Genomic DNA, 15,000 nt, shown 5'->3' with positions numbered 1-15,000 from the left:
GCATGTGGAAATGTATTCTTTTGTCTCTGTTCTCCTTCAGTATTTTGTTGATCTCGGTCTAGACCATATGTTTTGCATAGCTGAGGTCAAAAATCAGCTGTGGTCCTTTCAGGACAGTTTTCTTTTGCCAAGCTATTTTTAGGACCATTCTTTTGGCATTTAATTTCCAAAAATTTGCCAATGAATGTTGGCGTTAAAATACGCTTCAGTTTCTGGGCTAGCACTAGGTTTATGTCGGGGTGTAGCAAGAGCTAAGTTCTGAGAAGTTGCTCAACAAACTTTGTAGCTGATTTGTGCGCTTTCTCCTCTGGTATTTTGAAGATCCGAACATTACTGATATATTTCTTACTTTAGTTCACTGAGTTCTGACTTAATGTCTTTCTTGACTTTGTGCTTCTCTTCATTTATTCAAGTCAATTTGAATTCTGTTTAAGGTCACTTACCTCTTTGTTAATTGTATCCAGCCCCAAATGCCTCGATCAAGTTCACACAGCCATTTTATTTGCCTCACCACAAAAAGTCAGATGCATGTGACAAGAGCATGAGTCACGATGTCAGTAAAATGGGAATCATCCTGGAAAAAAGTAAATGGACACTGGAAACAAACCTCAGCTATCTGTTAACAGCTGACCAAAACTGCTAAATTGGAAGGGGTGGAAGGTCCAGGAGTACAGGAGTAATGGGATGGCAAGAGAAAGATCAAGGAAGCCATTCACATCTGACACCAAAGATAAAGGTTACTATCCCCTTTCATACAATTCATTCAGAAAGTATTCAGACCACTTTTTTCACATTTTGTTATTTTGCAGCCTAATGCTAAAATAGTTTAAATTAATTTTCCCCTCATTAATCTACACTCAATACCCCATAATGAGAAAGCAAAAATCTAATTTTAGAATTTTTTGCAAATGTATTGAAAAGGAAAAACGGAAATATTACATTGCACACTTTTTGTGATTTTGGCATTTTCTTCCCTTCTTCTCTGCAGATCCTCTCAAGCTCTGTCAGGTTACACGGGGACCGTTGGTAGACAGCCATTTTCAGGTCTCTCCGCGCTCTGGCTGGGTCACTCAAGGACATTCACAGAGTATTCCCTATGCTAGGTCCTGAGCACTCTGGACCAAGTTTTCATTAAGGATACCTCTGTACTTTTCTCTGTTCAGCTTGCCCTCAACCCTGATCAGTCTCCCTGTCCCTGCTGCTGAAAAACACCCCCACAGCATGATGCTGCCACCACCAAGCTTCACCGTTGTGATGGTATTTGGCAGGTGATGAGTAATGCCTGGTTTCCTTCAGACATGACGCTCAGAATGAAGGCCAAACACTTCATTCTTGGTTTCATCAGACTAGAGAACCTTGTTTCTCACAGTGATTCTCACTGAGAATGCTTTAGGTGCTTTTTTGCAAACTCCAAGCGGACTTTCACGTGTCTTTCACTGAGGAGAGGCTTCTGTCTGGCCATTATGCCATAAAGCCCAGATTGATGGAGTGCTGCAGTAATGGTTGTGCTTCTGGAAGTTTCTCCCATCTCCACACACAAATCTCTGGAGCTCAGCCAGAGTGACCATCAGGTTCTTGGTCACCTCTCTTACAAAGGCCCTTCTCCCCTGATTGCTCAGTTTGTCCAGGCAGCCAGTTCTGAGAAGAGTCGTGGTTGTTCCAAACTTCTTCCATTTAAGAATTATGGAAACCACTGTGCTCACTGTGCTGGAACCTTCAATGACGCATAATTTTTTTTTAGCCTTCCCCAGATCTGTGCCTCGATGCAATCCTGTTTCTGAGCTGTGCAGGCAGTTCCTTCAACTTCATTCACTTTGTCATTATGGAATATTGAGTGTAGATAGAGTTGGGAAAAAATGAATTTAAATGATTTTAGCATAAGGCTGCAACATAAGAAAATGTGAATAAATATTTATATTTCCACATTAATTTTCTTATTCTTTCACATATTTGTTCTTTTTTTATGGCACTCCTATGACTCCATATAACACCAGTCACTCCTGAGAGTGAATACCTTATAGATGAAAAGGTACCATTAAAGATTTCTCAATTTCAACATTCTCAAAATTAATAGACTTGTCTTAAAGGATAACAAGACTTATTCCAGTCAAATGCAAGAGAGGTGTCCTTCCTCTACGTACTGTGTACTCTCTGTTTCATAATGGACTACAATCACTGTTCCAGTCAAGTTATACAAAACATACTAAGACACTGTCCAGCTCCAGGCAGCAACTGAGAGAGCATCTACTGTAAGGGTTCAAATGTTGACATTGGACTGGATCCCCCTACTGTCACTTAGGCCTCTTCAGCATCTCTGCCTCATACCTGTCCCTCAATGCAGACCCCTCCAATGCTATGGTACCCCTTAATGGAAGTGCACTTCCCATCTTGAAAACTTATGAACTCCGGGGGCCCTGGTGGCCTAGGAGTTAAGGTACCAATCATGAACCGCATCTTTTTCCCTGTCATCACAGTGATTCTCACTGAGAATGCTTTAGGTGCTTTTTTGCAAACTCCAAGCGGACTTTCACGTGTCTTTCACTGATGAGAGGCTTCTGTCTGGCCATTATGCCATAAAGCCCAGATTGATAGAGTGCTGCAGATGATCAAAAGAAGAAGAGGCACTTGCGCTTAACTTAAAGTGTTATAGCAAAGGGTCAGAATACTTGTGTCAATGTGATATTTCAGTTTTTCCTTTTCAATAAATTTGCAAATTTCAGTTTTCGCGTTGTCATTGCAGGTTGATGAAAGAAAAATTTAGTCAAATGATTTTAGCATAGGGCTGCAACATAAAATATAAGCAAAGTGAAGAGGTCTGACTGCTTTCTTAAAGAACTTTATACAGCTACCTGTTAGCATGGGACTGAAATTCCATACTTTTTTCCAGTGGTAACAACTGACCTTAAGCAATGAGCCTAAACTGTCGCTGTGAACAAACTCTTTATAATGTCGTGTTAGTGGACCATTTTTTGAATTGGAATTTTTGTCAACATTAGTTTATTAAAGCAAATGAATAAGGCAGAAGATAAAACTAGTGATAATAATAAAAAAAAACTAGTAAGAAATAAAACTGATAAAATAGTTATAAATCAAGTAACTTTATGCACTGGAGTTTGCTGTTGAGCTAAAAGCATGTAATTAACAGTAGCTGGATCAAGATTAAAAATTCTTTTATCTGTGGTTTATAATCTGTTTTTTTCTTCTTCCAGAGAGTGGCATACCTGGCCAGGTAGTGGCTGCTATCGACATAAACACCACGGCCAATCAGATCTACAGGCACAATTTCCCCGACACCCCGCTCCTGAACAAGACCATTGAGGTGCGTGATAGTGAAGGGTTTAGGCATGACTTCTTGCATCTGAACAAAACAGTGATTCAACTGTCTATGCAGCTCAAATAGACTGTTGCTCTGCAGTACTGTCAGGTTGTTGGATTGCCTTTCGCATGGTATGAGATACTCCAGCCTCCCTGTTACCCTTAACAGTTACAGTTGTGTATCAAGGATGAAGGGACAGATGACCAACATAATTAAAACACGTACACACTCATAGGGGTGTATTGACTCACAAACCCAAAGCAATGGCCTGGCCTCAGTTTTTAACTTTGTAATGTTAAAATTTTTAAAAACTTAAAACTTTTATTTTTGATTTTACTTTTAGGGCATAACACTAGATGACTTCAATAAATTATCTTTTGACGTGATTTTGATGAGCCCTCCCTGCCAGCCTTTCACCAGGTAGGTCTTATATGTTTTGTATGCATTGTGATCCAATAAATTGTAGAACATCAGTCAGAGAAACATTTTTTGTGCTGTTTATTAATTCCTTTCTTGTTTGTATATGTTTCATCTTTGTGCTCTCTGTACCCTCCAAAAGTAATAGGTGAATTAGAAACTATAAGTTGCCCATACGTATGAATGTGAGTTTTCTATTGATTTGCGCTGTAATAGACGCATGCCTGCCAAATGCAAGCTGGATAGACTCCAGTATATTGAGAAGATAGGAGAATACAAGAATAGGGGTCTACAGCCACAGTAGTGGCTATTCCCAGTAGGACCTGCTCAAATAGGACCTGCTGGTGGAACGGTCAGGGTGATCACCAAAGTCAGTGAGATTTGTTATGCTATAAATACATTTGAATAACACTTCATGTGGCAAAGCCATCGTTACACTGACATGGCATACTCCTCTCACTGCCACAGATACTGTACATTGATGAGCCAAAACATGACTAGCATAGGCACTCTTACCAGTCTCTGGCTACACAGAGGGTGCAACGCCCTTTGCATTAGGACACATTACTCCTATAACCATGACTCAGTTTTTTGCAACTTGTGCCACAGTAGCTTGTGAAATGAACCAACACAGCAATCTGACTGGTTGTGTTCTACTACCAAGGTTAGATTCCTTGTACTTTCAGGTGCATTACAGGGGTGGGGGCAGCCTGTATGAAGGAATGAATTAATCAACTTGACTTAAATTAGTCTGGTTAAATAAACATAATTACCTCTGCAAAGGAGGTTATGTTTTCACCCATGTCTGTTTTTAGATTTATTTTTTTGTTGGTTAGTTTATTTTCCAGCAGGACTACGCAATACGAACAGAACTGATTTGCACCAAACTTGGTTGACAGATGGGGCATGGGCCAGGGCAGAAACCATTACATTTTAGTGCAGAGCTGGTTAAAGGGGTATATCCGGGATTTTTTTTTTTCACCTTTTTTAACACTGCAAGATAGGGCATTTTTTGCCTTGGTAGAACTATGTGCTGTACTGAATGCCAGTATAGTTTCGGTTTTGATTAATTTGTTTTTGATTTTTGATTTATTGCCAAGCTGTCTGGTATTTGGCCATCAGTGCAGCACTTCTTTACTCGATTTGCACCTTTTTGTAGCCCTTTGGTCCTTTTTCTGCATTTTTACTCATTTTACACATCAACTCCCTAACTTTCATTTTGTTTAATCATAATAGTAACTTTTTTCCTAAATTGCTGTATTAAATGGCTTTTATAAATTTGAAATGTTTTTTAACATTGAAATCTTTGTTTTTTCTCTATGCAGGATAGGACTTAAGGGTGACATTCATGACCCCAGAACCAAGAGCCTCCTCTACCTCCTTGATCTTCTGCCAAGGTTTTTAATCTCCAGATTTAGCTTTTTATTGCTCTCTTGTTGGCCTGAATGAAAAAATACTTTATATTGAAATTGCAGTTTGAAAGAGTGCAATTTTCTAGCCCAAGAGATGCTTAATTATAACTTCCATTATTAACACTGTATGAACTAGCTATAGAACAAGTTTTAGCCAACAACTGTTGGGGAAATTTCTAAACAGTAATACCATAAGTATCAGCCAAAGAGGGTTTCCTTGAGAAGAAAACACCTCTCAGTATCATTTTTATGTATGGAAAGTTAGACAGTGGTTACGTGCCAGTTCAAAATGACCGAGTGGTGAGTCTTTTTTTACATGAACAGTCTAGGTTTTTTATTACTATTATTACTATATATCAGTTAAATGTTTAAGTACATCATATTTTTATATACATAGTCTCTCATTTTCAGAGGCTCAAAAGTAATTGGAGAGTTAACTGTAGATCAATTTTATGGCCGGCTGTTCCCTCATTATTACATGATAAATTAAAAGCATTAAAGGTCTGGAGTTGATTCCAAGTGTTAAATTTGCACTTGGTAGCCGTTCATGAGAATTCTCAATATGCGGTCCAAAGACATGTTAATGCAAGTGAGGAGGCCATCATTAACCTGAAAAAACAATACTACCCTGTCAGACAGATGGCAGAAACTTTAGGAGTGGCCAAATCAACAATTTGATACATTCTTAAGAAGAAGAAAAGCACTGGCGTGCTCAGCTGTGTGTGTTTGTGTTTGTGTTTCTGTGTGTGTGTGTGTGTGTGTGTGTGTGTGTGTGTGTGTGTGTGTGTGTGTGTGTGTGTGTGTGTGTGTGTGTGTGTGTGTGTTTCTGTGTGTGTATAATTTTATTTTATTTCATTTATTGTTATAAACCATTAAAACTGGTACTGGTTTTAATGTTGTGGCTAATCAGTGTATATACACCGTGTCATATATTCTTATATTGTGTTTCTGCTTGTAGTACACTGCCAATTATTCCATAAGCAGCTCTCACTTTTAAGAGAAACAGGCTAGCCAAAATCTTCACAATTTATGTCTATGCTGTATTACATAACTATTAGTTATAGGAGTCTTTGAATATCTTTAAAGAAATTAAGAAGAGTTTTCAGTTTTTGGGCAAAATAGCTTTAGTTAACACAGGGCCATTCAGCCCGGGGTACCAGTCTCACAGAACACACTGCAATCACTGCTGTGACTGAAAAGTGCTTTTGCCATCACCAGTCTCTGTCACCTATCACCTCATCACCTATGCTCTGAAGGTGTACAGCAGTGAATTTCATGTTATCCACTTTCATGTCTGACCAGTTTGTTTAAATGCTGCAGCCATCAAATTTTATTTTGTTTTTGTTTACATTTGTTTTATTTTGCGAAAACCACAAATTAATACATTTTCGTGACCCTCGTCTTGTTCAAAAAGCAGCTCTGGTTCAGTTTCGTTTATCCTTCCAATCAGAAGCCAGCAATCTCCCACACATTATCACAGGGGGTTTTGCACTGACCATTTATGCATTGTGGAAGTGTAGTGGGAGAGGTATGAGATGTGGATTACACACACAGCTTTATAAATGAGGGCCAAGGTCTGTTCTCTCTGTGGTGGGCTATTGATGAATATCTTAAAAGGATGCTTTCTGTCAAACAACCCTCTCATATTTTCTTCTGAACTTGCATATGCCGATGGATACCAGGCTGCGCAGGCTGCCCCGCTTCATCCTGCTGGAAAATGTAAAAGGCTTTGAGAGCTCCTCTGCCAGGTAATGATAAAGACAGCAAGGGTTCATTCAAAGACCTGAAAGGTCTCCATGTAAGCAACATGTACATTAGGCAGATAGCATTGAAATCTTGCAAATTATTTCTTTCATGTCTTATCAACAAGTCATGGATAATTACAAGTCATAGATAATGTACTACAATTTTACTATTTCCGAATTTCTGTTGTTCTCAGGATTTGCATGCATACATTTCAAAACCAAGTATGTTATGAAATGCACTTAGAACATCCACAGACATGCACTGCTCTATTTTGAGAACATGAGGTGGTTTACTAGCTTAGGGTTGGAAGGATTTGCTTTCGATGGTTTGATTGATGGTCTAACAATACTGTAAAACATCATACAGGAATTTAGTGGAATCAACAGGTCTTTTCTCGTTAATTTAATGTTAATATGTAAGTTAATTTTAAGATAATTCAAGTTAGAATGTCAAGTATAATTTTCAGACCACTTTCGAACTTAAAAACAATATGACAATTTCCCTCACAGGATCAATAAATCCTATCTATCTATGTATCTATGAGCTGTTCTTGAAATGCTGAGTTGAATGAATGAACTGCTGATGGTTCACTCAAGTAAGAAACAAAACTAGCATATTAACAGACTTCCCAGCATGTTTTGTTTGAGAGTTTAAAATCTCGGGCAACTCTCCTTTTTTGTAGTTTGAAGAAAACAGACATTATGTAAACTTGCTGTGTGTCTTTAATGCATGTGAAGGTAAGTCATGGTTGTTTCTTTTCATAAAAATGAAAAGAGCGCTAACCACAATGGAAGTTGGTATGAAAGTTCACTTGGAGTTGCCTCAAATGTTGTCTTTATACTGACTGTGGTACAAAGTGGCTTCAACAGCAGCACCTGTAAGTACTTCATGTCAAATGAAGAACTCTCTCTTTAAGCTGAGAAAATGTTTAGTCACACAGTCTGTGTGACTAAACAGTTAACTCAATGACATTCTTGCAGCTAGTGGCTCAAGAGAAAGCAAAAATAGCAATGCTAAAACCAGGCAACTCCATCTGAACCATTTGTTACTGTATATCAAAGATGGAACTATTCATACTGTATGTTTTCGCATTTATCAGTAATGCATTTTAAGCATCAACTGACATGTTGATGTTGCGTGTTGCACATGTTGATTGAAATTTAGTTTTACGGTGAATAGTACCAAGGAGGTGATGAACATCATCGAATGTTCCTACATTTTTCTCAACCTCCATGTTGCGCAAAACCTGTGTAGTCAGGTTTTTACTACGGTTAGAAATACTGTCTAAAACCAGTGAGCAAACAGCATGTGTTTATGTAATAAAGGTTGATAATTTAAGCACAGATTAGGATCTTTGCTAATGTTTGTATTTTTTAATATTATAGACCGGAGATTGCCCCAGAATTTCATGTAAATTTGGGGTTTCTTATTATTCATAGCCCTATAGTTCTGTATAGTTTAATTTTTATGTCTTTATTAAATAGCTGACAGGAGAAAGATGACAGGGAAAAAGATGCGGTTCATGATTGGGACCTTAACGCCTAGGCCACCAGGGCCCCCGGAGTTCATAAGTTTTCAAGATGGGAAATGCACTTCCATTAAGGGGTACCATAGCATTGGGGGGGGTGCAATGAGGGACAGGTATGAGGCAAAGATGCTGAAGAGGCCTAAGTGACAGTAGGGGGATCCAGTCCAATGTCAACATTTGAACCCTTACAGTAGATGCTCTCTCAGTTGCTGCCTGGAGCTGGACAGTGTCTTAGTATGTTTTGTATAACTTGACTGGAACAGTGATTGTAGTCCATTATGAAACAGAGAGTACACAGTACGTAGAGGAAGGACACCTCTCTTGCATTTGACTGGAATAAGTCTTGTTATCCTTTAAGACAAGCCTATTAATTTTTAGAATGTTGAAATTGAGAAATCTTTAATGGTACCTTTTCATCTATAAGGTATTCACTCTCAGGAGTGACTGGTGTTATATGGAGTCATAGGAGTGCCATAAAAAAAGAAAAAATCTGTGAAAGAACAAGAAAATTAATGTGGAAATATAAAGAGGAATAAATAAAAGAATAAATTAGTAAATTAAAAAATGTGGAAATACGAAGAGAAATAAATAAAAATGAATAAATGTGGAAATATAATAAGAGAAATAACAAAATATAAAAATATTTAAAAGCATTTTCATTTATTTTCACATTTATTTTTTAAATTTATTTTATTCCTTTATTTTCCTTTCCTTTTTAATAATAATTATGTTGTTGTTATCAGCTATTTAATATTATCACTCGCCTTAAGTTGAAGAGTGAAATTTGCCTATGTGTCATAAGTAAACGTTTTGTTTTGCTTTTTTGCACGTTTAAGCACTATTAGGTCTTCTGTTTCTCAACCAGGATTTGGAATCATTCTAATTTCACTCTTATAAACCACTGTGATGGCATGCTGCATAGGTAAAGACATTTCATTTGAGAATTAATCTGTCCTCATATTATACTTCCACTCTCTAGGGAACTTTTGGTGAAAACACTGATGGAATGTGGATATACTTTCCAAGAGATGATGGTCTCACCCACAAGTGTAAGACATACTCATACTGTATGACTGATTTCATTAAATACATATGTACTCCTGAAGCTGTACATACAGTCCATTCAGAACGTATACAGACTCATTCACTTTATTCACATTTTCTTATGTTGCAGCCTTATGCTAAAATCGCTTAAATTGATTTTTTCCCAACTCTCTCTATAAGAGAGGGAACCTTTTGGTCACTCTGGCTGAGCTCCAGAGATCCTTTGTGGCAATAGAAGAAACTTCCAAAAGGACAGCCATCACTGCAGCACTCCACCGATCTGGGCTTTATGGCAGAGTGGCCAGACGGAAGCCTCTCCTCAGTGAAAGACACATGAAAGCCCACTTGGAGTTTGCAAAAAATCACCTAAAGGACTCTGAGAAACAAGATTTTCTGGTCTAATAAAACCAAGATTGAAATCTTTGGCCTCAGTTCTAAGCATCACATCTGAGGGAAACCGTGCACCGTTCATCGCCTGCCCAATACCATCCAAAAGGTGAATCATGGTGGTGGCAGCATCATGCTGTGGAGGCATTTTTCAGCAGGTATCTATCATATGTTTAATGAAAACCTGGTCCAGAGCACTGATGACCTCAGACTGGTTTGAAGGTTCACTTGCAACAGAGCTTGAGAGGATCTGCAGAGAAGAATGGCAGAATATCCCCAAATCCAGCTGTGCAAAGCTTATTGCGTCATACCCAAGAAGACTTAAGGCTTCAATCGCGGCCAAAGGTGCTTCAACTAAGTACTCAGTCGAGGAGCTGAATACTTAGGTCAATATGACATTTCATTTTTTCCGTTTTAGTAAATTAGCAAAAATGTATAAAATTCTGTTTTTGCTTTGTCATTACGGGACACTGAGTGTAGATTAATGAGGGGAAAAAATGAATTTAAACTATTTTGGCATACGGCTGCATAACAAAATGTGAAATAGGTAAAGGGGTCTGAATGCTTTCTGAGTGCACTGTAGTAAGTTATATTTTTATCACTTTTATATTCACAAATCCAGGTTGGCATCCCAAATTCAAGACTGCGTTATTTCCTGATTGCTAAGATTGCAACAGAAAACCTAAGCACCCAGACACGTTTAAAGGTGAGGCTTACTGACAGTTATCCTGGTATCATGAAATTTAACAATGTAACATTTTAGTGCTAGCTTCCATGGTTAACCAAAGCTGACATCAGAGCTATTAATATTGCATGTTTTCCACATTTTCAGTCCTTTTGTGAAAATCTGTCACAGCTGTAATTGTTTAGTTAAGTACTAAGAACTGCGGCACAAATTGCCTAGTGTAATTTAGTTCGGAAATGGTACATAAACTACAAATAACTGACAAAGAAGTGTCATGTGAATGCTGCCCAGTAACATAATCTTGAGAGGCACGTTCAGATAGAAGGCAGAAAACAAAACAGAATAACCCTGAGCTTATAGGCAGCACAGCATAACAAGTTGTTCTGTGAGGTGATGGGTGGAAACTTTTAAGTGACACAGTTCTTCCAGTTTTTATTTATATAGCCCAATATCACAAATCACAAATTTGCTTCAAGAGGCTTTACAATCAGTACAGCATAAAACATCCTGTGTCCTTAAACAATTGAATCAACTAAGGGAAAACTCCCTCAAAAAAACCTTTTAATCAAAAAAAAAAGAATACATGGAAGAAACCTCAGGAGGAGCAGCAGAGGAAGGATCCCTATTTCAGGATGGACAAACATGCAGTAGATGATGTGTGTACAGATTAGAGCAACATAGTAGATTTACAGTATGGACAACCGGGATGACAAAATTTTAGATTATAAACATATATGATGAATATGATCTGGGAGAACGTCGAGCTACTTCCAGGTGCTGCCAAACAGATAGGACATGTGCCACTCGATGACCTGTCCATCATGATGACCTGGAAAGAAGACAGACTAAAAAATTAAAGTTAAAATTAAAGTGGAATCTACAAGTTTAAGAAAGTGAAATTTTAGGATGAATAAGGTCATACGTTTTTGTCAATGAGGAAGATGAACAGGTTTACTGTGGATACCCACATCTGAAAAAATGTACAGAGACAAAAGATTTTTATCTATGCATTGCAGTAGTACTGCAAAAAACACACACAAACTTACACATCAATTTAGTTGGGGGTTAGAGATAATCATATCTCAGTCCATCATGACAGCAAAAAAGCATACTTGAAACAGTAGCTTTGAATGAGATCAGTACAAAAAAATACCTCCCAAGGAACGAAATTGATTTCAAATCAGTAAAGTAATTTTAAAACTACAGTGCATATTTTGACAAACTGCTCTTGTAGTTGTGCTTTTACAAACTGAAAATGCAGCAATGATCACATATTTCAGAATGACCATGTATCTTAACAGGCGCATGCAGCTTAGTATCATCAGCTTAGCAGTGGAAATCAATTTGATGACTGCATATACTGTAATTTAGCAAGAGGTCTATCTTAAAACAATTTTCAAATGCCTGCATTTACATAGAAAGGGTTAAAGTAATCATTCCTTCTGTTGGTACTTATGGCAAAGAAGCCCCGTCCTAAAGCAATTTCAATGTAAGTGATGGGGGACAATTTCCACAGCCCTCATTCTGTGCAGAAATTATTTCAAGTTCAGTTGGAACTTATATGAAGCTTCACCAGTGTTAGTCAAATAAAATGGGTATCTTCCAAAGTAACAATCTTTTTAGTATGAAATTCTCTCTTTGTGCCTCTGCTGAAGGTGTTTCTTTGCTGTGGCCACAGGATAGAAACATAACAGCATTGGGAGGCGCTGTTGAATAATATAGTGAAATGAGGGTATTATCACTTCTGCCTGTAAGCTAAAATTATACCGGAAGCAAATTTAAATTGTGATGCTCACTGAAAAATTATATTTAAAGAAATTCAAGCTTTCACTATTACTCTGGATAATCAACAGACCTTGTTGCAAACTATTTCTACCAAAGAAATTGTCCCTCTGTAATGTTTTTAGAATTTGGATGAACTGACCCTTGAGGAAATCAAATTCGTTTATTATATTTATATATTTATCCGTTTATTTATTATATATTAGGACCCTAGTCATGTCTGCATATAAGGCTTTTGACATATTATCTAATCTTAGATTTCAGATGCCTTCCCCTATCCTGCTGAGAGGGAATCCTCTGAGCAGCCCATAGTCTTGAATCCTACCCGCCCATGTACCTGCCAGCCAGAAGAGGAAATGCAGGGTGGTCATGTCCTGTATAAACTAGAGACAACACTTGATGCCCAGAGAAAGATGAATCAGAACAACGATCTATTTGTCAGGCAGATCCAAGAATTCCTGGAACCACAGATGGAAGTAAACATGGAACACTATCTCCTTCCTCCTAAAACACTGCTGCGATATGCTCTACTCTTGGACATTGTTCAGCCCACGTGCAGAAGGTCTGTCTGTTTTACCAAAGGGTAGGTACAGTAGTCCCTATCTTCACTTGTTTCATTATTATTACAATAATAGTATCTTAACTGCTGCAGCATTGACGTTCAAAAGTAATTCAGTTCATTACAGTTTTACTTTGGAACTTGCCAAATAATACATGCAAAGCAGATCTGTGTGTGTGTGTGTGTGTGTGTGTGTGTGAGTGAGTGAGTGAGTGAGTGAGTGAGTGAGTGAGTGAGTGAGTGAGTGAGTGAGTGAGTGAGTGAGTTGGAGATAAAAACAGAAATAACATAATAAATACAAATTGGAGAAATTGACGTATTAATGGGATAACTGTGGTGAAAATGTTGAAAACGTAAACCATTTACTTAATGCCTATTAAATGTTTGAAATTCAATTAAATTTAATAGACTTTTCAAGTTAAATATTAGATAGAATGTATTTATATTATCTATTATGAATAACTCATTACAATAAACTGTAAATGACAGTATGCTTGTTCACTAATCTTTACACTAAGCTTTTACTATTTATGGTTCCCATGTAGAATAGGGCTGATCACAGGAAAAGGTAAAAAAAGTGAAGCTCATTGAAAAAAATTATATTTGGTTGTAGTACAGTCCTGGCTGGATTTATTGGTACCCCTGAACTTTAAGTACAGAATTTAGAATGTCTTCAGAAATAAATGTAAATTGACCAATTTTGTAAACTCAGAATATTTAATAAAATGTCCAAAGTTTTCCAAACAACAACAAAAAATGCTTTCATATAGTGAAATTACAAATACAGACATAAAATGTACACTCGACACAATTATTTGCACCCTTTTGATGAATATAAATTAGTTCCTCAAACAAAATAAAAAACAAATAAAACTCACCTTTGCTTAATTATCAGTGTTCACATTACCTGAATTAAACATGAATGATGGTTTTACTGCATAAAAAGGGGCTGATGTTTCCAGTTTCTTTGTGACAATGGCGAAGACAAGAAAGCTCTCTGAGAGCATCAGAAATGCTATTATCAAAAAATGTTATCAGGAAAGTCCACAATCATAAAACTGTTAACATGCTTCCAGGACATGGCACTAAGAAGGAACTCAATGAGAGAAGTCTGTAAAGGTTGGTATGGATTGTGGAAATAACACCAGGCAAGACATCTAAAGAGCTTTGGGCTGACCTGGAGCAAGCTGAAGTGGTGGTGTCAGCCTGTACCATACACTGCGCACTAAACCAAGTAGGGCTCAATGGACGAAGGCCAATGAGGACACCACTATGGAAAGAGAGGCACAAAATGACTAATGACAAGACTAATGTTTGCAAAATGTTTGCCACAGTCTTTCTAGGATAATGTTCTACGGACAGGTGAAACCAAAGTAGAGCTCTTTGGGAATGCAATGCATCAATTTGTTTATAGGCAACGAAGAGGGGCCCATAAGGAACAACCTACTTACAGTAAAACATGGTGAAGGTTCAATCATGTTGTGGGGCTGCCTTACTGCCTCTGGTAGTGGAGGCATTGAATGTATCAAAGGAATGATGAAATCAGAAGATAACCACAGCATTTTAGAGCAAAATGAGTTACCCAGTGTCAGAAAACGAAGGTGAGGGCGAAGGTTTTGGGTCTTTCAGTAGGACAATGACCCAAAGCGCATATCCAGCAGGATAAAAGAATGGTTAAAAAAGGAAAAGATAGACTGTTTTAAACTGGCCAGCAATTACTCTTGACCTAAATCCCATTGAAAACCTTTAAAGAGAGCTGAAATCTGCCACTGCAAAAAGGACTCCTGCAAACAAAGGTTCTGCAACCAAATATTAGTGATGGGTCCCAATAACTGTTTGTATTATTTCACTGTTATGCAAGTTTTTTTTTTTTTTTTACTTTCTTTTGTTCAGTAACTAGACATAAATATTTTGATTATACAAAATTGGTAAATTTAAGTTAGTCATTGGTCAATTCAGGTGTGCCAAAAATTTTAACCAGGACTGTAGGTGGATCAAGGGCCTGCATCACGAAGCAAGTTCAGCTTAGTCTGGCTCTCTTTGAGTTACCTGGCTTCACTGAGCATAACATTGGCAGTCCTGGATAACTTCTGTCACAAAGATGGTTATCAATTGGCTCTGGTA

General features: G+C 37.6%; 1 protein-coding gene and 1 long non-coding RNA gene across 3 annotated transcripts in view; one reads left to right on the top strand and one right to left on the bottom strand.

The window, feature by feature from the left end:
- The window catches only part of trdmt1 (tRNA aspartic acid methyltransferase 1), a 17,905-nt gene extending 4,865 nt beyond the window's left edge, over positions 1–13,040 (top strand). Inside the window, exons 2-9 of one of the 2 annotated variants that reach the window (XM_040126655.1) lie at positions 627–736; positions 3,210–3,319; positions 3,660–3,736; positions 5,059–5,130; positions 6,828–6,893; positions 9,399–9,468; positions 10,473–10,556; positions 12,575–13,040. In XM_040126655.1, coding sequence (XP_039982589.1) covers positions 685–736; positions 3,210–3,319; positions 3,660–3,736; positions 5,059–5,130; positions 6,828–6,893; positions 9,399–9,468; positions 10,473–10,556; positions 12,575–12,904 — 861 coding nt within the window. In that variant the 5' untranslated portion in view covers positions 627–684 and the 3' untranslated portion in view covers positions 12,905–13,040. The remainder of the gene's footprint in view (positions 1–626; positions 737–3,209; positions 3,320–3,659; positions 3,737–5,058; positions 5,131–6,827; positions 6,894–9,398; positions 9,469–10,472; positions 10,557–12,574) is intronic. The other variant, XM_040126654.1, reaches the window with a different exon arrangement.
- The window catches only part of LOC120789721, a 7,664-nt gene continuing 3,628 nt past the window's right edge, over positions 10,965–15,000 (bottom strand). Inside the window, exons 3-4 of the long non-coding RNA XR_005707445.1 lie at positions 11,458–11,505; positions 10,965–11,364 (exon numbers count right to left, since the gene is read on the bottom strand). This is a non-coding gene — a long non-coding RNA (uncharacterized LOC120789721). The remainder of the gene's footprint in view (positions 11,365–11,457; positions 11,506–15,000) is intronic.

Source organism: Xiphias gladius, chromosome 5 (assembly GCF_016859285.1).
Source record: "Xiphias gladius isolate SHS-SW01 ecotype Sanya breed wild chromosome 5, ASM1685928v1, whole genome shotgun sequence".
In the NCBI taxonomy this organism is placed as follows: Eukaryota; Metazoa; Chordata; class Actinopteri; order Istiophoriformes; family Xiphiidae; genus Xiphias; species Xiphias gladius.
This window is presented reverse-complemented; position numbering and strand designations above follow the sequence as displayed.